Source organism: Episyrphus balteatus, chromosome 1, assembly GCF_945859705.1.
Source record: "Episyrphus balteatus chromosome 1, idEpiBalt1.1, whole genome shotgun sequence".
NCBI lineage: Eukaryota > Metazoa > Arthropoda > Insecta > Diptera > Syrphidae > Episyrphus > Episyrphus balteatus.
The window spans coordinates 50365223-50389261 of record NC_079134.1 but is presented as its reverse complement, the minus strand read 5'-3'; the positions used below and the strand labels follow the sequence as shown (position 1 = coordinate 50389261).

At 32.4% G+C, this 24039-nt stretch overlaps 2 protein-coding genes across 2 annotated transcripts; one reads left to right on the top strand and one right to left on the bottom strand.

Annotated features, from left to right (window-relative positions):
- Positions 1-624: 624 nt before the first annotated feature.
- LOC129905641 (aspartate aminotransferase, mitochondrial) lies at positions 625-10305 on the top strand. Its single transcript, XM_055981170.1, has 5 exons — positions 625-851; positions 8678-8834; positions 8899-9042; positions 9110-9316; positions 9382-10305. Exons 1-5 carry the CDS (start codon positions 760-762, stop codon positions 10075-10077), a joined length of 1296 nt encoding a protein of 431 aa, XP_055837145.1. The 5' UTR covers positions 625-759; the 3' UTR covers positions 10078-10305.
- Positions 10306-11906: 1601 nt separating this feature from the next.
- LOC129921054 (methyltransferase-like protein 17, mitochondrial) lies at positions 11907-16240 on the bottom strand. Its single transcript, XM_056002687.1, has 4 exons — positions 15352-16240; positions 12546-12761; positions 12196-12482; positions 11907-12127 (listed from the first exon to the last, which is right to left on the bottom strand). Exons 1-4 carry the CDS (start codon positions 16135-16137, stop codon positions 11968-11970), a joined length of 1449 nt encoding a protein of 482 aa, XP_055858662.1. The 5' UTR covers positions 16138-16240; the 3' UTR covers positions 11907-11967.
- Between the last annotated feature and the right edge of the window lie 7799 nt (positions 16241-24039).

Genomic DNA, 24039 nt, shown 5'->3' with positions numbered 1-24039 from the left:
CTATACCCTAACCCTATTGCAAAATAAAAATACAATGGTGTAAAATTTTTTTGACAGATGGCAGCTCGCCGTCGTCGCGTGTCGCCCATGATGAACAGTTTATCTTTTTTATTCTTATTCTTTTTTATTTTGTTTCTTTTGATGTAATTTGTGAAAATAAATTAACCCGAACACAACAAAGAATGAAATTATAAAAAAATTTAAAAAAAAGAAGAAGCATCGGTGGAAAGACAACTCCGTAAAAAAAAAGAGTGAAGCTGATATAAATCATATCATGGATTCCATTCAATATTTACTATAGATAAGAAGAGGTGCGTTCACGATCTATTGTAAAAAAATAAAATTTTACACTTTTACTAGGCCTGTTGCACCAGATCGTGAATACCCCTATTGTATTTTGTATTTGTATTTGGTTCTATCAATTACTATATTGCGTTCATAAAAATTATCGATAAATTAACAAAAAACAGATCGAAAAAATTTTCAGAGCTGTTCATTTTTCTGTCGTTTCTTCCACTTGAAAAAAACATACCTGGCAATACTAAACACAACTTAACGAATTTTTTGACATTTCATTAGATTGAAGAGCTTTGAAAACAGCTGAATTTCAATAATAATTCCATTTCCATTCAACTAATCATTTCCAGCACATTTTGGTATCCTCCGATTTTGCAGCATTTTAGAATTTTAGTTGTTTATTGGCTAATTTTCTCCGGGGTATTCTCGGGTTCTCTTGCATTTATAAAAAAAAGTTAAAGAATGGCAAACATTTGTGTTAAACTTAATTCATCAATTGCACCAGCTAGCAGAATTTTGGGCAATGCTGTTAGCATTACATCCCAAAGGAATAGGTATGTTTGATTAAAAAAAAATATAATTTGCCCTATTAAACGTATCTCTATTCCATGGAAAGTCATTTCAAGGTCATACATAGAAAAATCAACCATTCGTATGCCTTCCGGTGGTGATTGCTTCACCGCCACGAGTCCCCGAATTATTATGATAGATAGAATTATGTACATAATTTAGAAGTCAATTTGAGACTGCGCTATTTTTTATTGCTTTTGTTTGCATTTGAAATTAAAACAAACGAATTTTTATTTAGTAAGCAAATAATTGAGATTAGGTGCCAGTTCGCCGCTCCGCGGCCGACAGCGGCTAAAAATTGTCTCATCCGTTTGGGGCTGGTATTTTTCACAAAAACAAAAGAACTTATGCAATTTCTATACACAACTTTGGTTTTGGTTGTGCATGGAATCAATTTTATTTCTATCTCTTTTTCAAATTCTTAATTTAGAAAAAAAGTTCAATTTTTAGGTGGTTTTATAGATAACCAATGAGAAGAATTAATTTCATATTTTTGATGTCATTTTTTTGATACGTTACATAATAACTTTCAGTTGAGCCTTTAATTCTTCATTTGGAATTAAACTTAACCAGGAATTAAGTCAGATTTTTGAAAACATTCTGTTTATTGTTTAAAAAATCTTGTTTCCAATTTTAAAGGTTATTAGATAGTTCTCCAAGTAAACACTTAAGATTAAGAACCTTGATAATACGTATATTACACTCATGATCGATTATAATTTGCGTTTGGGGGTTGATAAACAAAACATGTGGTGACGTCTTTTTGTGTACGCAGGCAAGTCGGGGGAAAAATAAAAAACAAAGATAATAAAATGCCCCCATGCTGTCAACCAATGTTCATTATGAGTGTTTTTTCTAATTGATTATTTTTTTATTATTGTCATATAAAAATACATATTTGAAGATTTTAATCTTTGAATTAGAAGTCAAGCACTTGGGTACTATTATTAAACATTTTTGATAAATGTTGGTTACTTGAAAACCATTTAGCCTTTTCATTTGTTTTAATTATAAATAGGTACCTAGGTACTAGAAACTAGAATGATCCCACTCCTTAGTTAATTTGAGATAAACAAATAGCTTAGTTTGAGATTGCAAGTTTTTCCACTAATCGAAAATGTTTTGACGTATAGTACCAGTGACACACTGCTAGTACAGAAAACCTTACTTAGCTAAAAACACTAGTATTTAAAACCTGATGGTTGTCGTCTGCGCTGAGACACATGTGCTATAACTTTATACCATGATATCTATACTTACATACAGTGTGTCATAAGTATAGAAAGAACTCGCAATCTTGAAACTAGTTTTGGATTAAACTCGAATTTCATAAAACCAGAAATAGCTAGTTTTATTGGCTGTAAAACTAGTTTTGATTCAGTTTGATATAATTTGTATGCAACAAGATCAACCAAAATTAGTTCATATTGTCGCCCTAGAGTTGGGTTGCCGTTAATGCCGTTGAAAACCTATGTATAAACGGCAACCCAATTCTAAAAAGAACTGAACAATGTTCATATTTATTCAGCTAAACCAACAGATCTCGATTTTTTTTTAAACCAGGTGGGATTTTTTGCAAAGATTTTCACAAAGATTTCATCGCTTTGTCATACTATTAAGGTAAACATAGAAAAAAAAATAAAAAGAAAACAACAAAAACGTCAACAACTTTTAAATTAAGAGGATGAATGATGGTTTATTAGGTATCAAAAATTAATATATATTTTGTATTGGCACTTCAAAAATTTGCAATTACATACATACATACAGTCCTGCTAAAAAAATTTGGGATTTTTTTTGTCGTTTTCATCAATTTAAATTTTATAACAAAAAACTGGAACAAAATATTTAGTCCGGGCGGCCCACAGTGGAACGTCTAGTACAAAATTACGGACATTGGGTGAAATTTTTTTTTTCATTCTTGTACATATTTTTTGTTTGTTAATCATAGAAAATTGTCCCTTCTTTCATAATCCACAAGTTATTTTTATCAAAATGTTTTGGTTTCCAAGATACAGAGTCTCAAGTCGGGACTATTTCACAAGAAAAAAAATGATGTTTTTCTTAGAAATTTTCATACTCTTATATCTGGCTCATTTTTTAAGATATCTTCTTGAAATAAATTTTGTTGATAAGATACTGATATCTAAAATATATATTTAAGAAAAAATCTTAAAATTTTATTTCTTAATAATTCTAAAACACGTTTTTCTATAACCCTTTTTGAAAATTTCTCTTCAACTTTGAAAAGGCTTTTAAAAAAATGCTCACATATGCCCACTCTCTTAGTAGTCTAGAATGAAAGCTTAATAGTTCGTGTATAATATTTTAAAAAATTTGGATCCGACCGAATCCGACCCCGTTTTTTAGAGCACCATCTTTATAAATTTAACCATTTAGGTAGTATTTTTTTATTTATTTTTTTTATTTTTTCCTATCTGTAAAGGGGAGGGTTGGTGTTATTTGGCTAGCTTAGAGTGACATGGGGTAGTTAAAACCAAGAATGTAACTACTGAATACATAACGTAAGGCAGATTGACCAAAAAATAAAGAAAGAGTGAGTAAAAACAATTAATTTTTAAGGTTTTTTTAAGAGTAAAGCACTGTCAGAGTGATCAACGAATGAACGAACTGTAATTTTTTATGCTTATGTATTTTCTAACAAAATCTGGATAATAAAGTAGCAATCTAACTAAAATTTAAATTAAAAAAAAAAAATATATATATATTTCAATTTCTAAAGCCCAGTATCCTGCTGAAGCGAAACGGAAATTTGTATAAAAAAACAGCACAACGAAAAATTTTGTTATGCTTTTCGTTTCACAGCACACGAGATTGACAAACGATATTATTAGGTACCTGTACTTAAATACTTGGAAAGTTTTCAATAATGTTTTTTCAGGTAAAATAATTCCTTGGTCCAAAAGAATTTTGCACTTTGTGAATTTTAATTTCTTCAAAATTATTTTCAAGTTTTAATTTATTGACATTATTTAATTTTGACTTTCGTTGCTGACTTTGGAGGCTTTTCGCTTCAGCAGCGTACTAGGTTCGCTTAAAATAATGTTATGGCTTCGAAATAAAATTTGTCTTACAAAACAATTTGTTCTCGGAATTGTTTCTTATTTAAGAAAATAAAATGTGTTTTTTTTTTTTTTTTTTTGGTTTTTTGAAAAATTTAAACTCCAGTTTTTTGTTAAGAAATTTGTTCTAAAAATATGTACAATTTCATTTGTTCGTTCATTTGATCATTCGTTGGTCGCTCTTATGTACATTGTACATTTTAATTTGCAATTTTAGCTACTTGTCTTTCATATTTAGCTGTACATAGCTTAATGATTTTTTGATAAATAATTTTAGTGTATAAGTAGGTATGTATATCGTATTTTGTTTGCTTTTTTGTTGTTTTTTTTTTTAATGAATCCATCATTATCTTTTAAATTAATTTCATTATTAAGTTGACAATATCTATATTTTATCATATTTTTTATGTTTATGTTGGTATTTTCATAATAATACCAATTCATTTTTAAATAACACATATTTACATAAGATAATCCTTTTTAAGCTATTTTTTATTCATAATAATTTTTTTGCAAATAATCGGTATTTTAAAAGACTGTTAACAAAATATGTAAACGCTTTTTTTTACTTAATAAATAAGACAATAACGTAAAATATTAATTTTATGTGTAGTAAAATAAGGATTTAGTAGTTTTTGTATGTTAACAGCTATTTTAAGTAAAAAAAAATTAAAGAACTAAATATTTTTTGTGATTTTTTATTGGATTCAATTCTGCGATTTTCAAGAAGCAATATAGCGAAAACCGTTTTAGGATCCGTTCATTAGATCAGAAGTTACAGTCCCATGACCACTTTTTCATAGTTTCGATCCACTGTGCGGCCACTGCAGAAACGCTCAACTCATCGAGCTAAAGAAAATTTCAAATGGGAAGTGAAAGAGGGCTATTAGTAGTTACGAAAAGCACAGGTCTTCCCGTTCGCATCCTGGCACGATTGGCGTGGTAAAGTGCATTGTGCATCTCATAGAGTTAAAAGACAATATTGGTGTCAAATTAAAGGTGATATTGTCAGCTATCAAAATTCAGAGGTCTTCCGGGCGAAAGTCTGGCAGTTTTGTCATGCAGCCCGTTTTAAGGCTAGAAGCGATGAAAGTGAGTTTTTTCATAAAGTCTTGTTTTTTGGTATTTTGGTCGATGAGTTAAGGAGTTTTTTCACTATAAAATAAAAATAAGAGTTATTAGCATTTAAATATACAACGATGTTTTGGAAAAAGCTTGATAGACTACTAACAATGACCCAAAGTATATGCAAAACTACGAATAATTCATGAAAAAGTCTCAAATAATACGCTGCGCCCCTTACAACTTACCGAATTAAAAGGCGAATTTAATTTCAAATTAAAGCTAATAATGTCTTTTTTTGAAAACCAGAGGTCTTCCAAGCCACATCTTGACATTTCACCCCCAGCCTGGGTGAACGTTTTAAGTGAAAAACGCTCCTAACCTTAAAACAAGCTGCGTGACCTAAATTCCAATTTTTGGCTTGGAAGACCTCTGGTTTCCAAAAAAAGACATTATTAGCTTTAATTTGAAATTTAATTCGCCTTTTAATTCGGTAAGTTGTAAGGGGCGCAGCGTATTATTTGAGACTTTTTCATGAATTATTCGTAGTTTTGCATATACTTTGGGTCATTGTTAGTAATCTATCAAGCTTTTTCCAAAACATCGTTTTATATTTAAATGCTAATAACTCTTATTTTTATTTTATAGTGAAAAAACTCCTTAACTCATCGACCAAAATACCAAAAAACAAGACTTTATGAAAAAACTCACTTTCATCGCTTCTAGCCTTAAAACGGGCTGCATGACAAAACTGCCAGACTTTCGCCCGGTAGACCTCTGAATTTTGATAGCTGACAATATCACCTTTAATTTGACACCAATATTGTCTTTTAACTCTATGAGATGCACAATGCACTTTACCACGCCAATCGTGCCAGGATGCGAACGGGAAGACCTGTGCTTTTCGTAACTACTAATAGCCCTCTTTCACTTCCCATTTGAAATTTTCTTTAGCTCGATGAGTTGAGCGTTTCTGCAGTGGCCGCCCGCTCTAATTGTTTTAATATTTTTTTTTTGTCGTTTATATAATTATCAGCTAAGCAATTTCAACAGAAAATAATGATCCTTAACCCTCTGTCGGCACACGGGTGCGAATTTGGCAGGAAAAAAATTAGAAGTGGTCACAAAAAAGTGTCTTTAAAAGGGTCAAAATACATTTTTTTTGGAATTGTGAATACAATATTCGAATTTCTCGGAAAATTCTACATCAATTTCATACATGATTCTCTATAAAATAGTGAGATCGAAAAAAGTTCTAGCGACATGAAAAAGTATAAACCAAATTCGCAAAAAAGAGGTGTGCCTAAAGAGGGTTAATACATACAAACATTTTAAAAATTGAAAAATGAACTAAAGTCAGAATTTCGACTGTGAAAAACTAACCGTATTTTTCAAGGATTTCGATTCTTGGTGTTAAGGTTACGGTTTTAAGCGTCAGTTCAATAAAATTTTTGTTTGCAGTGACAAAGTTGTTAGCTTTGGGAATTGTATAAATTAATTAATGGAATAACGGAAAAAAAACGCGTCATCAAATTCGTTACTGAGTTGTAGAACACTTTCAAGCCGAAATAAAACAAAATTGTATCCCTTTGGGAAGTTGCAATGTCAAGTGAGTTTGATATAGTCAAAAGTAAAAAAGCGAAAAATCAGTTGAAGCAGATCACTTGGGTGGATGCCATCACAAAATATCCCTAAAAAATGATAGGCGAATAAAAAGTTTGTTGATAAAAGATGCTTTTGCGACTTTCCCAACAATTTGTGAGGAACTTAATCTGCCTTCAAAATCAAGTACAGTAAGGAAGAGTTTGAGAGATTTGGTCTTTATGTCTTTTGGCTCGGAAAAAAGCCATTCCTTTACACTAAACATTGTCTAAAAAGGTAGGCAATGAAAGGATCTTAAGAAATATTTTAAATTTTAAAATAAAAATACTTCATCATGGTTGTATTTACAAATCATCTGAATTGGTCGATAACAAAACGGAAATATATGCTTTTCAGTGATAAAAGCAATTTTAACTTGTTTTATTCCGATTGTGGAATGGCAGCCAGGCACTCAAGCATGGACATGTTTGAAACTAAAAAAATATTCTCCCTAACGGTAAGCATAGCAGAGGATCAGTGATGGTTTGGGGTTTTTTCAGCTGTAGGCTCTAGCCCGCTAAACGAAATGAACGGAATTATGGATCATTTCCAGAATAGAGTTGTTGGAGTCGATAATGGCTGCATTAAAGGAGAAAGAAATGACTTTAATTGAAACAATTGCCTTTGTTTTGCACAGCACTGTATATTCATAAATTGATTTAATTTAATTAAATCACAAGAATAATTACAAATATAAATTGAGTAAAATAATTATTTGATAGCCTGCAATTACCCAGCACATGAGACAGGCTTGATTAAAATTCAAATTCTAAAAAAATGAAAATGTTTGTTTTTCATATTTCGTTGCATTAGCTGGGGCACAATGACTAACTATATATTTTCAATTTTTTTATGATTAAACAGTACTTCATTCACTTTATTTATTTGAAAAAAAAAAATTAGTTCTCTCAAATCACTCGTGTTAATAACGGCAATTGGTTATTATAGACTTTGATAAGAATACTATAGCGATAAAATGTTTTTTAATTTCGAATTTTTAATAAGCGTGTTTGTTTATAAATGACTTTAATCTTAATAAGGTCTAATTGAATGTACATGTTTGATTCATATTTTATTCTCTGTCCCGATATTTATACTTTTAAAATGTAGTGATGTACTTTTAAAATTATAACTTTTGTATGACACCAGCATGGCGTAAATAATAGTAGGAATAACATTCACAACTTACCAATTGGTGCTGTTGGCGGTTTAAATGCCTTACAATTTTTTAAGGTTACAAACTTAGTGGTATATTTCTTGATGCCTCGCACAATATCCTAGTAGGAAGGAGAGCAATCAAAATTTAAAAATGTATATGACGTCATTTCATCTGTTAAATGCTTATTCGCCCAAAATTATCTAGTTACTTACTTGAGGAACCCACGATCCATGATGGATTCCTTCAGAGGGGCTCTCCATTCTTGGTTCAATAAATCATATGAATAACACCTAAACTTGTGCTTAATTTCCAAAGACTTAGATAAGCTTGCGGGAACCCTTGGTTTTGCTGAGGAAAACTCAGCTTGAAAAAACAATTTTTTTTTTAATTCTTTTCTTAATTGAACCAACTCTATACCTCTCATTTAGAAACGATATGACGAAAAAAAAAAAAAATCAAGCATGTTTTCATGCACGTATTCATTGGAGGCGGAAAATTGGCGGCTCTGAGTTTTCATATAGTTTCCATAACATTTTCTATTTTGGTGGAAATGTCTCATTTCCTGAATGTGGGTTCTCTTCTTACCCTGCTCTATTCAAATTATTTCCATTAAGGAGCAACTAGAAAAGCTCAAGAAAACGCCGTTTGGCATCTTATAGAACCTTCGTGTATTGTTTTAATTGCAAGACTTTTCGATCTCTTTGAACAAGTTGTCTCCGTGCGCTCTTTTCTTCCTCCGCCAGGGTTTTTTTTTATTAGCGAACATTTTAAAATTAAACCATCCATAGTACTACTTATCGCTTATCAAGTATGATGGAGTATAAGATAAAAACATGAAATAAAATGATATGTTTATTTTTTTCAGCTCATGGTGGTCTGATGTCAAAATGGGTCCTCCCGATGCAATTTTGGGTGTGACTGAAGCATTTAAACGTGATCAAAACCCCAAGAAGATTAACGTCGGTGTAGGTGCCTATCGTGACGATAATGGTAAACCATTTGTCTTGCCGAGTGTCCGTACCGTAAGAAAAACCAAACATTTTTGTTGTAAATGAACAAATTGTTACAAAGTATATAAAATTTTAGGCAGAAGAACGTATTTTAGCCAAACACGCCGATCATGAATATGCTCCAATTGTTGGTGTGCCACAATTCTGGGCAAGCGCCATTGAACTTGCTCTTGGAGCTGATTCACAACGATTGAAGGCAAAGCATAATGCCACAGTTCAGGTTAATACAAAAATATACATTGAAATTAAGAATCGTTATGTTTAACTTAGTTATTTTACTCTTTTAGGCAATCAGTGGAACTGGTGCCCTTCGTATTGGTGCAGCTTTCTTGAGCAAATTCTGGAAAGGAAACCGTGAAGTTTATCTACCCGCTCCAACATGGGGAAACCATATCCCAATTTTCGAACATTGTGGACTTAAGGTTAACAAATATCGCTACTACGACCCAAAAACCTGTGGACTTGATTTCAAGGGCTGCTTGGAGGATATAATGGTAATGATTGTTTTATTTAAATTGAGTCATAAGATTTTATCTATAGTCTTATATTTTATTTATAGAAAATTCCAGAAAACTCAATCATTCTTCTGCACGCATGTGCCCACAATCCAACTGGAGTTGATGCCACACCCGAACAATGGTTGGAACTTTGCAATGTTATCAAGAAGAAGAAGTTGTACCCTTACCTTGATATGGCATATCAAGGTTTTGCCAGCGGTGATGTCGACAAAGATGCCACTGCCGTGCGACTATTCGAAAAAGAAGGTCTAGACTTTTGTTTGGCCCAAAGTTTTGCCAAGAACATGGGTCTCTATGGACAACGTGCTGGTGCCTTCTCAATGATCTGTTCATCTGCCGAAGAAGCCGATCGTGTTCTCTCCCAAATCAAAATTCTCATCCGTCCAATGTACTCGAATCCACCTCTACATGGTGCCCGTATTGCAGCCGAAATTCTCAACGATCCAGAACTGAAAGCTGTGTGGTTGAAGGATGTCAAGGGTATGGCTGATCGTATCATCGATGTCCGAGCCAAGCTAAAGAATAATCTTATTAAGTTGGGATCATCTCGCCCATGGGATCACATTACCAACCAAATCGGTATGTTCTGCTACTCTGGATTGACACCCGAACAATCTGAACGTTTGACAAAAGACTTTAGCGTTTATTTGACCAAGGATGGTCGCATTTCAATGGCTGGTGTAACTAGCAAAAATGTTGAGTACTTGGCTCATGGTATGCATGAGGTTACCAAGTAAAGAGAAGAGATGGAGTTTTATTTTAAAAATCAAAAATCTATAATAGCGAATTAGGAAAATGTGAAAAGTTTTCAAAACAATTTTAAGAGTGTCAAGTAATGCAATTACTAACTTTATAATAATACTATCGAACGTCTCTAATCATTTAGGTAATGTATCACAAAGATCTTCTTTTTAGTGCATTTATTTAAGTAAAAATCAAAATATTTTTCCAAAACTAGAAAATAACTGTTTGTTTTTATTTTTGTTGCAATTTTGTTTGCCAAGATGGAAAAACAAGGAATTCGTTGTCATTTGAGGACTTTGGCAAAAAGTGTCCTCTTTGTTAACAAATTGTTAAGTATGTAATTTTCTGCAAGAAACTACATTGGAAGAAGGAAAAAAATAGAGCAGATGTTATGGCTAATTCCTTGAGTGCTTATGTAGAAACAGTTAGAAGTATTCCAACGGGATAATAATCTAAAATACTCCTGTAGAACAATGGTTTCAAGTTAAGATTTTTCTCAACTCCAGAACGTTTGATAAATATTATATAAATAAAATGTCCTTCGTCAAGACAGTACAAATTTGAATTGTTATATAAAAAAACAAACGCTCGCAATGACACTTGCGTTTTAATTTCAACTGACTGAAAAAAAACTTAAGCGTTTCCTCAAGAAAAAAGGTCTCCTCAGACTTGAGAAAAATTTCCGACTTTGCATAAGGATTTGCTTGATCGAATACTTAAGATATTTCTCAACTTGAGTGACGACTATTAATTCCGGCCTTAAATTGAGATCATGGGCTGCTCAGTCTCCCGACTTCAATCAATCATTAAGTAGATATAAAAGAGGAAGTTTCTAAAGCCAAACCTATAAATAATATAAAAAACCTGGACCGTTGTTGAGTAGGTTTGGTGGTCTATAACACCTAAAAGATATCAAGGACTTGTCAACTCAATGAAAGGTCATTCCGAGGGTGTAATTAAAAATAAAAAAGGTAATGGGAGCAAATACTTTTTTCAAATAAAATACCGTTTAATTGGACTTTTTGTGCCTCTTTTTTGTTTGAATTTACTAGAAAATCACTGCTATTATTTTACCCGCTTTATTTTGTTTTTGCATTATTGCTTAGCTAATTAGGAATTAATTAAATTCCTTTCATACTAAAAATTAAATTTTAATTTAACTAAAATAGTTTGAGGGTTTTACTTAAAAGGATTCCCAACATCAAAGGTCTTTTTATGTTTTAATATTTTTCGGTGCACTGCTATTTTAACTTGCTCTGGCTAGTATTGGTTTTGTGTCGAAAAAATTTTGAGGTTTTAATCCAAACCAACATTACGATGATGGAGATTTCCAAAAAAGTGCGTCCATCTGTGATCTGTACACATTTCCACAGATTAAAGGGGTGGATGGATTTTCTTAAAATTTGGTAAGATAAATTTTGTAGATTTCTGCAAGTTGTTTTTATTTTTGGGAGGTACACTTTCTAAGCGAGATAGCTTAGAAAGTGTACCTCCCATAAAAATTGTCAAGTTATAGCAAATTACTTGAAAATGGCTCTAACGATTTTGAAGAAGTATTTTCAAAGGAATTGCAATAAAACTGCGTTTTTAGTTTTTCTCAAAAAAGTCATAACAAAAAAAATTTTTCATTTAACAACATTTTCGGCTCTTCCCCAACATCAATAAAATTTCTTTAAAATTTATATAAAATCTACAAGTAAACTATAAAGATGCTTTGAACTACAAGAGCAAGTACGTGCGACCCAATCGTGCATTTTATTTTGACCGCAACTGTATGTGGAGAAGGGCCAACATTTTTTTTAATCAAATAAAAAACAAAGAATTAAAAATTTCTAAGTACTTAACTAAAATTTTATTTACAAATAATATAAGAAATTGATCACTTAATTCTGTTGTTCAGTTTTTATTTTGGCTTCATCTTCCATTTCAACTGATTCATCTTTTGGTTTTCTTTTTGGCCTCTTAACATTTTCCCACTCTTCACCAATTTCAATAGGAAGTCGGTCACCCCAATCACTGGCTCTTGCACATCGTAATGCATTCCTTAAATATGTTTAAAACGGTAAAATGAATGAAATACATAAGACAAAAGAAACTAATTAAAATTATACCTTCCATGTTTAGATTTTGTAAAAACAATTTCTAAAAGTGTTCCCTTAGATGTGCACATTCGACAAACCGAATGCTTCGAACGAATCAAGGTTGGTCTTACAAGTCGCGGCCAACTATCGCTGGCATCTTTTCTGGGTCCTTTTTTCAAAACCACATAACTGAAGCGCTTCGTAATATTTCCTGAGATTTTCTCACCCAAACCAAGTGGTTCATGGGCGACATTAAAATTACATGGAGTGTTGTCGCCTTCGGCAGCTAGTCGCGGACAAGGTAGATCATGAGGACACTTTTGGAATTTATTTTATATGATATTAATAATAAGGAAATAAGAATATACAAGTAAACATACGGGAGCGAAAACATGACCAGCCAGTTCGTGATCTTTTGATGACAGTACAGTTGAGCGAACTTCATTTATGATTTCTGAACCTTTTCTGCTACCTTCTTCAATAATAATCATATAGCCATCGCATTTCTTCCATAAATTCATTATAATTTCTTTGCGGTCTTTAGCACTAGGCATTTCAAAAAGTGAAAATGCCGACACAACGAGATCGTATTTGGTCTGAAATTAAATGAATTGAAAACTATAAATAAGAAGTTCAAAAAAGGCTTTAACGATTTTGATTGAATACATACATTTTGCTGCAAAAAAAAATAACTAACTTTTGAAATAATCGTTTTGAATCGTTAACAGTTTCTACATTTTCTTGCTATATTGCTTTTGTGTCTCTTATAGTTCAGTCAATGGGGCTTGAAAAACGTTGTGACTTCAACTATGCAACGATGCAGAATTAAAGATGGTTTTTTTCTGAGTATAAATCTCTAAGTTTCGTTTCATGACTAACCTCATCCATCCAACCGCCAGAATTATTTCCCTTGCGAAGCCGGGACGCCCAGTTAGTAAAAATTATATTCTTGGTTAAACTAAAAACTTTCAAAGCATAGCACTCACAGTAGAACATTTATAATAAAGCTAGTACAATTTTGGACCTAAAAACACTGTGTGCACGCGTGAACAAATTCAAGCCAAACTTTCCAAAATATCCTGCCAAACTAAAACCTTCGATAGCACTTATTGAGTTTAAAAAAATAAAAATGCCTATATACACTGCAGACCAAAAGTTTGAGTCCAACATTAACAATCAACTTCATTCATGTCTGGAGGTTGATTTTATGAATTGAATATGGCGTTTTTTATGTTATTTAACAACTTGAGCAATTTGCGACACCAAGAGTAAGAAAAACTGGATGTACCTCAAAAAATATTGGCAACACTGATTGATCTTTGAAAAAGAGTCCTTATTAAAGTACCTGACGCTAGTTCATACAAAAAAAGGTTAATTAAAGTGATTTGACCTTTAATCAAGGTTCTCTGTTAAAGAAAATAAAAAAAAAATCGAAATTCCATAGAAGTGTAAAGAGTTGAGTAGTAATAAAACCAGCTGTAATTTTGCGGCAAGATGGTCTATCGTAAAAAGAAACTGGTAGAAAGTTAAATGAATGTTTATTCCCGGTTCGAAGTTCGGGTCCACCGAAATTATGGAAAGGAACAAGACGACCTCGTTTTTTTTAAATAGGGAAAAACGTGAAATTGTGATAGAAGTAAAAAAAAAGTGCACCGAAAACGGCAATGGAATTTCAAAACACTACCGGTCTACATTTTAGTGTGCGAATCTTCGTAATGTTTTGCACAAGAAAACATTTGGATTATACAAAAAAATGTTTGTATAAGTCCTAGGTTTTTTGAGAATCCGTTATATTTTTGGATGAATCAATGTTTCCTTAAAATTGAGTAAAAAACCATATACGTCGAATTTAAAGCTACCAACATACCAAGGTCAACAAAACCTAACAAGTTTGGTAAAAATCTACCAAAAAGGCAACAGTGCTTAGAAATCAACAAACTTAAAATAAGAAGTATCGGGGAATATGAGATCTCAGAACACCACTCGATAAATTATTGCCAACTTAAAGGTTTTAACCAACAAAACATTTTCTTACTTCGATTAAAAGTTTAGTCATCTTTCCGATTCACATAATTGAGCTGATGGACTATCGAAGACTCTTTTGTTTATAAATCTCCTGGACAAATTGTTATGGTATTTAACAGAAATGTTAAGGAAACAGAAGCTTATTTTAATTTATCGATTATCGAAGATACAACAACCAACTCTACGGCTTGTAGAAAGCACTGACCTTGCAAAACGATGCAGCGACTAAGATGTCATGTGCAGAGCATGCAAAACAATGCTCCGGCAAGGAAATTTTTTTCTCAATCCTAGAGAGAGAGATGAAGAGAGGCCGGTTATAGATATCAGAAAAACCCATCAGGAAACAAATATCGATTTAAAGCTTTTTCCTGATCCGTTTTTCTCATCGCTATAACCGGCCCCTTAGGTGGTGCACACTAGTGGAAGGAAACCAAGGAGCCAGAACGAAAATTGTTCGTCATTCAATTGAATGACAAATCACAATTTTTTCACCGATACATTAAAATACTCCGACGAACTTCGGTGATAGTAAAAAAAAGTCTTGTATATTTTTTTCATCAATCAACCCATTGAAAAGATCTTCGAGGTCAAAGTTAACAAAATTTTTTACTTTTTCAAACTTATCTAATTCACTGAAAAGTTATTACTATCAAATTAGTAAGATGTATTCTTGTAGGGGCTTAAACGTTCTACAAAAAATTCCTTGGCATCAAATTGATTGCTTTAACCGTTTTGAAGATATTCGTATACAAATCCTAATGCCCACTGATTTCAATTGTTTTTTTTTATTAAAACGTTTAAAGCAATGGATTTAACACCAAGGACTTTCTTTGTAGAGCGTTCAGTGAATTTTTTTTAAGATGTAAAAAATTGATGTTGAGGTGTCTAGCAATCGATTTTTTGGATTATAAAACCAACAAAAAGACATTCGATTTTTTTGACCTACCCTACGTTCTACAACTTTTAAACATACAGAAGCAAAATAAATTGTTCCATAATTCATTAATATGCCCAGTGCAGAACTGCCTATACCTATGTCGATTGCTAACAAAGCCGCGGCACTTAATTTGGTATCTTACCCTTTTCGTAAGATACCAAATTAAGTGGGATTTAAAAAAATATTTAACGAACATTTTACATTTTAACAATTAAAAAACTTACTTCACTCCCCGGCAGAAACTGCCTATAGTAAACATTTTTTAACGTTGGTTTTTGATTTTCATTTCCATCTCTTATAATTAAGTCCGACAGATCATTCATTTCCCTTGAAGAATCCACATTCAAATACTCAAATATTGATTCCTTCCACAAATCGCTAGCTGCCCACATCGCCGATCCAACACCCGAACCAAAATCAATAAAACTCCTCGGTTTAAAATCCGGATTTCTATGTTTGATTTCTTTGAATATACTCGAAATCACGGCATATTCTTGAGCACTACGTCCAATAGCATAAACTAGACCTTCATAGGCTCCATAAGTAATTGGTTTCCAAGCAATAATTCGTTCTTTTAGAGTTTTCTTTAGTTTTTGTTGTCGAGCTTGATTTTTTCTTTCAAGTTCTTCTTCGGGGAATTCAGGATCATTTGGCATTGGATACTTTTCATCTAGTTCTTGTGAAATGGCTTGAATTTTCTTTTGAATATCTTTTGTTTCGGGTGGTGGATGTCGTGAGCAAATATATTGATTTAGGACTTTGCCGTCTTTGACAAGTGTTTTGATTGGAAAGTCACCAATTGCTCTTTCAATTGCTTTGGAAATGTGCTTGGGTATATTAACATTTCCCTTTTTAATAATACCTGGATGATGACGATGTTTTAGTTCCTCTTTATCGAGTTTCTCATTCAAATCAGGATCAACTGTGACTGCAATTTTACAGACATTTCTTGTGGTTGATTTAAGAATTAATTGATATAATTGAGTTGATAGGCGGTTTGTTGTTAGCATTTTGTTGAAACTTAATATTAATATTATTGTTTTTAGTTGGTAAATTAATTCTTTTTTACAAAACAAAAAGACCGGAGATGAAATAACAAGGAAAAACAAAGTCGCATGGTAAGATAAGAAATTTGTTGTTTGTGTGCGGATGACAGTTGAGTTGTCTGTCAGACAAACTGTCATTCACAGCTGATCTAATGGGTGCGTTCGGTAATTGAACCCAAACAATTCCGAACTCCGTTTTTGGAATTCCGCATAGTTTTGGTACGTTCATATTTACATCCTAACATAAGGCGTGTTTTTTTTTGGCAGAGCTATACGCAGCAGGATTTCACAAATATTATCGCTGCAAAAAAAATGTATATGCAGGCACCAAGAGAAAGGAAACCGTTAACTTATACACTTTTTCAAAACTCTATCCGCAGCTTGGTAAAGCTTCTATTATTATCAGCAGCAGCGTGTATTTTTTGTAATGTAAGTAAATGCCAACTGCGGATACGGATAGCAATGCCAAAAAAACACAGCTATGCTATAAACTTTTTTTTTCCCATTTTAGAGATTTTTGGGCAAATTTCCACATTTTTTTCCAGTTTCAACTGACCCGCTTTATAAAATCTAAAAACAAAAAATGCGTTGCATGCCCGCAGGAAAGAAACCCTGCAGGGGATAATTCCTTTTGGTTTGCGAGTCAACACCTGTAGGGGTTATTGCATTGATCCCCTCATTGTCGAGAAAATCATATCATAACTCTCCCACGCATCAGCTTCACACTAGTGATCCGTCAGTAGGGTTCACAGGGTTGACCTCAGAAATTGGCGGCAGAGCCCCGGTTTTGTATTGTTCCATTTCGGAGGCCAACTGCATGCTGGTGTTTTTGCAATGTTTTTTAAGTTGGGGATATGAAAATTTACTTTTTGAAAAGTAAAAAAGTCAAAGTTGCACCATCTGGTGATCATAATTGTAAAACAGAGTTTTGCTATGATAAGTGATGCACTTTTGGGTCCATCACGTTGCCCTCAAGCAGGGAATGAAGAACTGTAATAAAAATCAGAGAACCCAGCTGCTTATCTGCTGTACACCTACCGTGTTTTCGAATTCTTCGGTGACTTCAGCTGCATATGATCTTACTTTAGTAACTTATTCTACATCGTACATATCCATTATTGTCGACACATAGGTTTCTGGAACTCCTTGTTCTCTGATGGCTTTCCATATCAGATATCGGTTGAGGGTCTTTTCAAAATCAACCAATACAATACAAACAAGTAATACCGATGTTTTCCCTTCATGATTTTGATACCTTAAATTGCATCTGTGGTTGACTTATCCGCGACAAACCCATACTGATATTCAGACAGTCTAATTATTTTTCGTAGTCGTTTACCAAAGACTCGCTCAAAGATCTTCATAGTGTGTGTCAACTTAATCGAACGGTAATTATCACAGTTCCCGATCACCTCGTATAAGCTTGCAGACCATAATTATGAGCCATCTAAACCCGATGTATCCTATCTTATTCCAAGGCTCTGAGATAATTTCGTCTGGCCCAACAGCTTTTCTTTTTTTGGAGCATTGGAGCTTTTGTACTTCGGTATTGAGAAAAACAAGAGATTGAATATGAATTGCATAAAAAACAAATATGAATGAAAAAGAGATGAATATACAAATATGCATCCATATTGATCCAGATCGTTTTATTTTGTAAGCATGATCTATATGGATCATTGGTCATAAAAAAATGCAGCTATTATGATTGTTGCTCCGAAAAACTTAGACCGTAACCACTCAAAAATTGTATGAAAAGTTTTCTGAATATTCCTATGAGAACTCTTTAGGTATGAGTACTCTTGAAGAATACGGGCCTTAGTTTCTTAGCACTCATAAGTTAAGTTAAAAACTAAAATGTATGATGCAGTGAAAGCACATATATCGCCCTTTCAACATGGCTTTGTTACTGGGAAATCCACAGCAACTAACCTCACACTACTAACAAACTTTTGTATTAACACAATCGAAAAAAGAAGCCAAGTAGACGTCATATATACCGACTTTTCAAAGGCTTTTGATAGAGTTAGCCATAAACTTCTTTTGTCAAAACTTAGATCTCTAGGATTTCACTCTCAGATATTTGACTGGATCAAAAGCTATCTAGAAAACAGAGTGCAATCAGTTAAAATTGGTCAAACTAAATCGGAAATAATCTCGAATTTTTCAGGGGTTCCTCAGGGCAGTCATCTGGGTCCACTCTTATTTATACTCTTTGTTAATGACTTACCTAGCTTTGTTTTAGACTCACAATGCCTTTCATTTGCCGATGATTTTAAGATTTACAGAGCAATCAATTCATTTTCAGATTGTGTGCAACTCCAAAATGATTTAACTTCCTTGTCAAAATGGTGTCTTTTAAATGACCTTGATTTAAATATTAATAAATGTTGTGTTCTTACATTTACTAGGTCTTTAAGTCCGATTTTCTTTGATTACCTTATATCTGATAACGTTCTTCAAAGAGTTTTCAATCACAAAGATTTGGGAGTTATCTTCGATTCCAAACTAGATTTTAGAATGCATGTGGACTATATCGTGTCTAGAGGAAACTCTATGCTCGGATTTTTGTTCAGGAATTCTAAGGAATTTAAGTGTCCTTATACAATTAAGTCGCTATTTATAAGTTTAGTTCGACCGATTTTAGAATACTGCTGTGTAGTCTGGTCTCCTTACTACAAAAATGCGTCAAATAGAATTGAAAGAATACAGAAAAGACTTACGAAATATTCGCTTCTGAAACTTGAATGGACCCACCCGTTACCAACATATAATGAGCGGTGTGCGTTGATTGATATTAAACCCCTTGAAATCAGGAGAATTTATTTTTTGATTTCACTCGCTAGAGATGTAATAACCGGTCATATTAATTGTACTCCTTTATTAGAACAATTTATAAGACATACACCTGGACGTTGTCTAAGACCGAGGGCTAATCAATTTTTCTTCATCCTACAACATTCGACAAATTACGGATTAAATGAACCGATTACTAAAGCTTGTCACTTTTTTAACAAATATGCTGATGTAATCGAACTTGATTCTACAAAAGAAGTATTCAAAAAACATATTATGAACATTATTGTTATCGATTGATTGGTTTAGAGAAATAATTATTATTTATCATAATTTTATATTTTTTGTATCTATGTCTAAGAAAGTAGTATGTATTATGTATGTATGTACTTATAGACGAAATAAATAAATAAATAAATAAATAAAGTTTTCCGCCATAAGGTATAAATAGAACTATATAAGACTATACAAATTATTTTTTAAATCAAAATATAAGCTTACATAATCATATATATTATTACGGTTGTCGAACACCCTTTTCCGGGACTTACACCAAACAGCTTTTAATAAATTATATCTTAAAAAAAGGCGAATTTCTGCCGCCAGAATCTGGCAAAATATAAATATTTAAATGTTTATAATTTTTAAGAAATCTTAATTTGTTTAAAAAATAATATTCCAGCCAAAATGAATTTTAAAATGACTTTTTACCACTTTCCAATGAATCTGGAAATGTTTGACATGGCGTGTTCCTGTTCACATTAGGGGTGTTCGTATATCATTAGTTCGTATCATCAGGGGCGTTCATTAGGCGAGTAAATTCTCCGATTTGCTTAAAAGTTCTGATGGTTAACATTTTAAGCATTATTATGTACAAACAAATTGCAGATAAGTTTGGACAAAAATATGAAACCTGTCAAATTTTAGAAGTGGGGATGAAATCCTCTCAGAGAAAGAAAAAATTGTGCAAAAGTACGCAAACTCTTTTAGGACAAAATTATCATTTATTAAAAGAAAAAAAGAAGGCACTAGCTTTTGAAAGATTTCAGACTTTTGTCCGAAGAAATTTTTGGGCAGAAATTTGCAAGAAGAGGGGCTCTCTTTTTTGTAAAAAAAAACTACACAGTTTCAGTCTAATCAAACAGGAATTGGGTTAAAAAAGTTGAAAAAAGGAGAATTATTTCTGTTTTAGGCAGTACCTAAACAGCCCTGTTACATGTAACATTAGTTATACATTTTTATTTCATTTTTGGCACACAAATTGAAAATGCCAACTTTTGAGGTTCTGGGTAGTCAACCTCCGTAAAAAAAGATCACTCAAAAGTTTTATTTTGTATTTAAGTGCCTTATATCATGTTTTCACTAAAATCCAAATGAGATATTTTCGTAAACTATTTCATTTTGAATGTCAAATTTTTAATGGTAAATTGCTAATCCTCATCGAGGTAAAATGGATCGAAAGATTAATTTGAAATTAAAGGCCCCAACCCATAGAATCCGTTCCACCCGTTGTGTCAATCAATCCGTTGAAATTGAAGGATGGGACAGAAAGGGGTGACCCAAAGAAAACGTTGCATGACGGATTGTTTTTTGACAGCTCACTTTAAATTCCAAGGTGTGTTCGATATTTTCTCGATGAATGTGCACTAAGGAAGTTCTGATGCAAGAAATTGTTAACTATTATCGTTGTTCTTTTTTTTAATAAAATAAAATACGCTACTAGACTTTATGTATGTACTTGCTCTTCAGTTAAAAACAATTTTTAATAACAGATTATTATTTGTAGATATGACTTTGGCATAGTAAAATTGAACTCTACAACAGAATTTTAGTATTTAATTGATATAATTTATTAGATATATCATTAAGGGCCAATTTTTCATAAGTCAGATAAACCTCAGATAGAGCTTATTCCTAAGAATAAAAGTTTTTTTTATACTGACATTTATTCTTCTGATAGCCTAACTGACGATTGAAAAATCAGTGCTTAATGTTACTTTTATTACATTTTCTTCACAAATAAACAACTAAAGTTCACAATTCATAAAATCAGAAAAGAAAAGAACACAGTTCTTAGTTCTGAAATTCCCCGGTGTGCACTCCGAAACAGAAAATCGAACTGATCTATTGTTGACAACCAATGTCAAAGGATACGACAGATGAAAAAGTAGAAAGTTGGGCTATTTCTTCCGTCGAATTCGTCAAATACAAATAATTGATTTATTTTATTCATTTATCACATAATACGATATTTTGATAGGAATAATTATATTCCACATAGTGTAGTTCCGATAACCAATGAAAGATACAAAATATTTTGCTTATTTTTTACTTTGGTGTACTTAGCGTAGTTCCTTCAACATCAAGTGCGGTCCTACCTTTATTTTAATTATTCTTTCAGATCATTGAACACTTCTACATAAGATGTTTCCAAAATGATTGGAAAGTGGAAGTGTTCATCGCTTTTGACAGGATCTTTGGAATAAGTTCAGTGGGGAACTTCCAACGATTGTCAGTATAAGAAAATAGTCAAAAGAAAACAGAAAAAAAAAGAAAAAAAAATTTACAGCTATAGCTGGGATGGTGAAGACATAAACAAACAAAAGGAGGCGCGAATTGTGATACAGTTTTGTGAATTTAGTTCGTGTTTTCCAAAATAAATATGTAAAATTAATTAATTTTTTTTAATTAATCGGAAATAAAAACTTTAAATTTGAAAACAATCGCGAAATATAAAAGTTTTTGTGGTTAAATGATTTCGAACACGAAGTGTTTGTTGTAAGTGTGTGTGACAATATGTTTTTTGTTTACATTTTCCCTGCCGAGATATGTCAAATTAGAAAAGGAAAAGACAAAGATAGTTTTTGGAATTTCCCCTTATGAAAAAAAAACACCGCCAGAAACAAAACAATAACAAACGTTTAATGGCGTTTTTAATTGGCAATCCGGAATTGTTCTTCGATTCAGAATCCCAATTGAACAGTTTTTTTTTATTCCGAAGAATCTGAAGTTTAACATGTGCCACATATATGTGTAATCGCGCCAAACTTCATTTGTTTTTGTGCTGCAAACATTTTGTACTGCTAACATTTAAATCTATGAATGTGTGAGTGATTCTGCTTCTGATTCTGTTTTTAAAACCAGAAGAGAAATTCTGTTTTTTTCAGAATCAGAACTGTCAGTTTTGATTTTTGGTTTTTTGTGAAATTTTTTGAATCCAAAATGGATGCCATGCTATGGTTTTTGTTTTTTTTTTGTGAAAAAATTTGTTTGAACCATCATGGATGTAATGGCCTTCCACTGCGGAGTTAATATTAAAAAAACAAAAGCGACTTTTCTGACAGACAGCTGACAAAGTTTATGTACAGTGGTGCCAAATATTTGCATGGATTTCAAAAATCAACATAGATAAACAAAAAAACACACCTATGGTTTTTCTTCAAGATTTTTTGTAAGTAGGTACATATATGTATGAACGTATTCCGTAGGAACATTTCATCTTCCATTTGCCAGGAAAAGTCTGGGAAGTGTACCTATGTATGTACATATATAGTATATACATAATGTACATAAGAAAAAGGCCGTAATATTTGAAGGCTCCAGGGGAAAAACAGCACAAGTCCATTCCATCTCATTTCGAGAAAAATGCATTTTTAAATTTTGTTCTCCATACAACTTAGTACTTAAAGCACACAATTTATTTATTTTTTCAGCAAGGCTTAAATTTGTTTTATAAAAGTAAGGATGCCATCAGATAGTGGTCAGTAAATACTACAAAGACCTCATCATTCGTTTATTTTTGACAAAAAGTGGACATGTGCCGTTTTTCCCCTGGACCCTTCATTTTCTCTTTGCGTGCTATAGGGGCGTAAGTGTTGCACCCCTATTACGATTGTCAACTATCAATTCTTTGCCCCTGGGTAAAAAGGACTTACATAAATGATAGTTTACCAGAAAATCCGATTGAATTTGAAAATCGATGAATTTTTGAGCATTGATCCTCTAATTTTTATAAGAAAGAGTTACTCTAAATTTATGTTTTTGATTCTCTTTTCATCAAAACCCGAAAGTGCAATTTTGTGACTTAACCTCTTTGTAGCCGGAAGCAAAGAATTTATAGTTGTTAAAAAAAAATTCGATCTCTTATTTGCTTTGAAAAAAATTTGAAAACGAAGAATGATGCTAACCGTGAAATGTAACTGAAAAGATCCATTAAAAAAATGACCAGTTTTCCCCCATTTCGATTTTAAAACATCAAATTTCAGTATTTATCAACTATCCGTTAAGGTACTTCCTAGGCTAAAATATGATAAGTGGCTATTAAAAATGAAAAACAATTAAATCACGTAGGTAGATACGAATTTTAAAATTTCCACTTTTGAATAGCGATATAAAATTTAATGGAGTGTGAATTAAATGGGTCTAAGATAATTTTTGGAAAAGCCCAATACAACAGCAAAGAAAAATCGTCAAAGGAAAAATTGTCGGATGTAAGAATCAGACAGAAACCTTACGTTCAACAATTTTTTTATTGACGATTTAAGGTGGTGAATGCATGATTCAACATCGGTTCAAGTTCTTCAAATTGACCAAGTTTGAGATATTAGTTGCGGCAACCTGTTTGAAATAGAGTTAATTATAAAATGTATGTACAACTTAGGGAACCTAGAATTGCTAAATTTAATGTGCCATATTCATAGCTGTTTAACTTAAACTGGGGCTAATCCAATGTATTTTAAATGGGATAAACAGGAGTTTTTTTAGTAATTCTCGACTTTTTAAAAAACACACTCTGCATTTACATTTGTACCTACCTACCTATACTTTCTTTTTATTTAAGCATGCGAGAAGTCTCGCACGGGTAAGCTAGTTTTGTTATAATTGCATAATTTTCCAGTTGAAAAACTATTGTAAATGAGTTTGAGATTTTTCACTTTTTCACTTTTTTTCAAAAAAGTGGCTTATAGGCTGCGTTCCTTTGGGAACATTTATCTACATAAAACACTTTGAAAATAGTAGATAAATATTCCCAAAGGAAAGCAGCTATTGCTGCTTGCTTACTTGCCCTTA

Coding starts and splice junctions, on each gene's coding strand:
- LOC129905641 (XM_055981170.1), top strand. CDS start 760: ATGGCAAACATTTGTGTTAAACTTAATTCATCAATTGCACCAGCTAGC. Junction 852..8,677: donor ATTACATCCCAAAGGAATAG/GTATGTTTGATT, acceptor TATTTTTTTCAG/CTCATGGTGGTCTGATGTCA. Junction 9,043..9,109: donor AGCATAATGCCACAGTTCAG/GTTAATACAAAA, acceptor TTACTCTTTTAG/GCAATCAGTGGAACTGGTGC.
- LOC129921054 (XM_056002687.1), bottom strand. CDS start 16,137: ATGCTAACAACAAACCGCCTATCAACTCAATTATATCAATTAATTCTT. Junction 12,762..15,351: donor AGTTTCTGCCGGGGAGTGAA/GTAAGTTTTTTA, acceptor ATTTAATTTCAG/ACCAAATACGATCTCGTTGT. Junction 12,483..12,545: donor CTGGTCATGTTTTCGCTCCC/GTATGTTTACTT, acceptor AAATTCCAAAAG/TGTCCTCATGATCTACCTTG.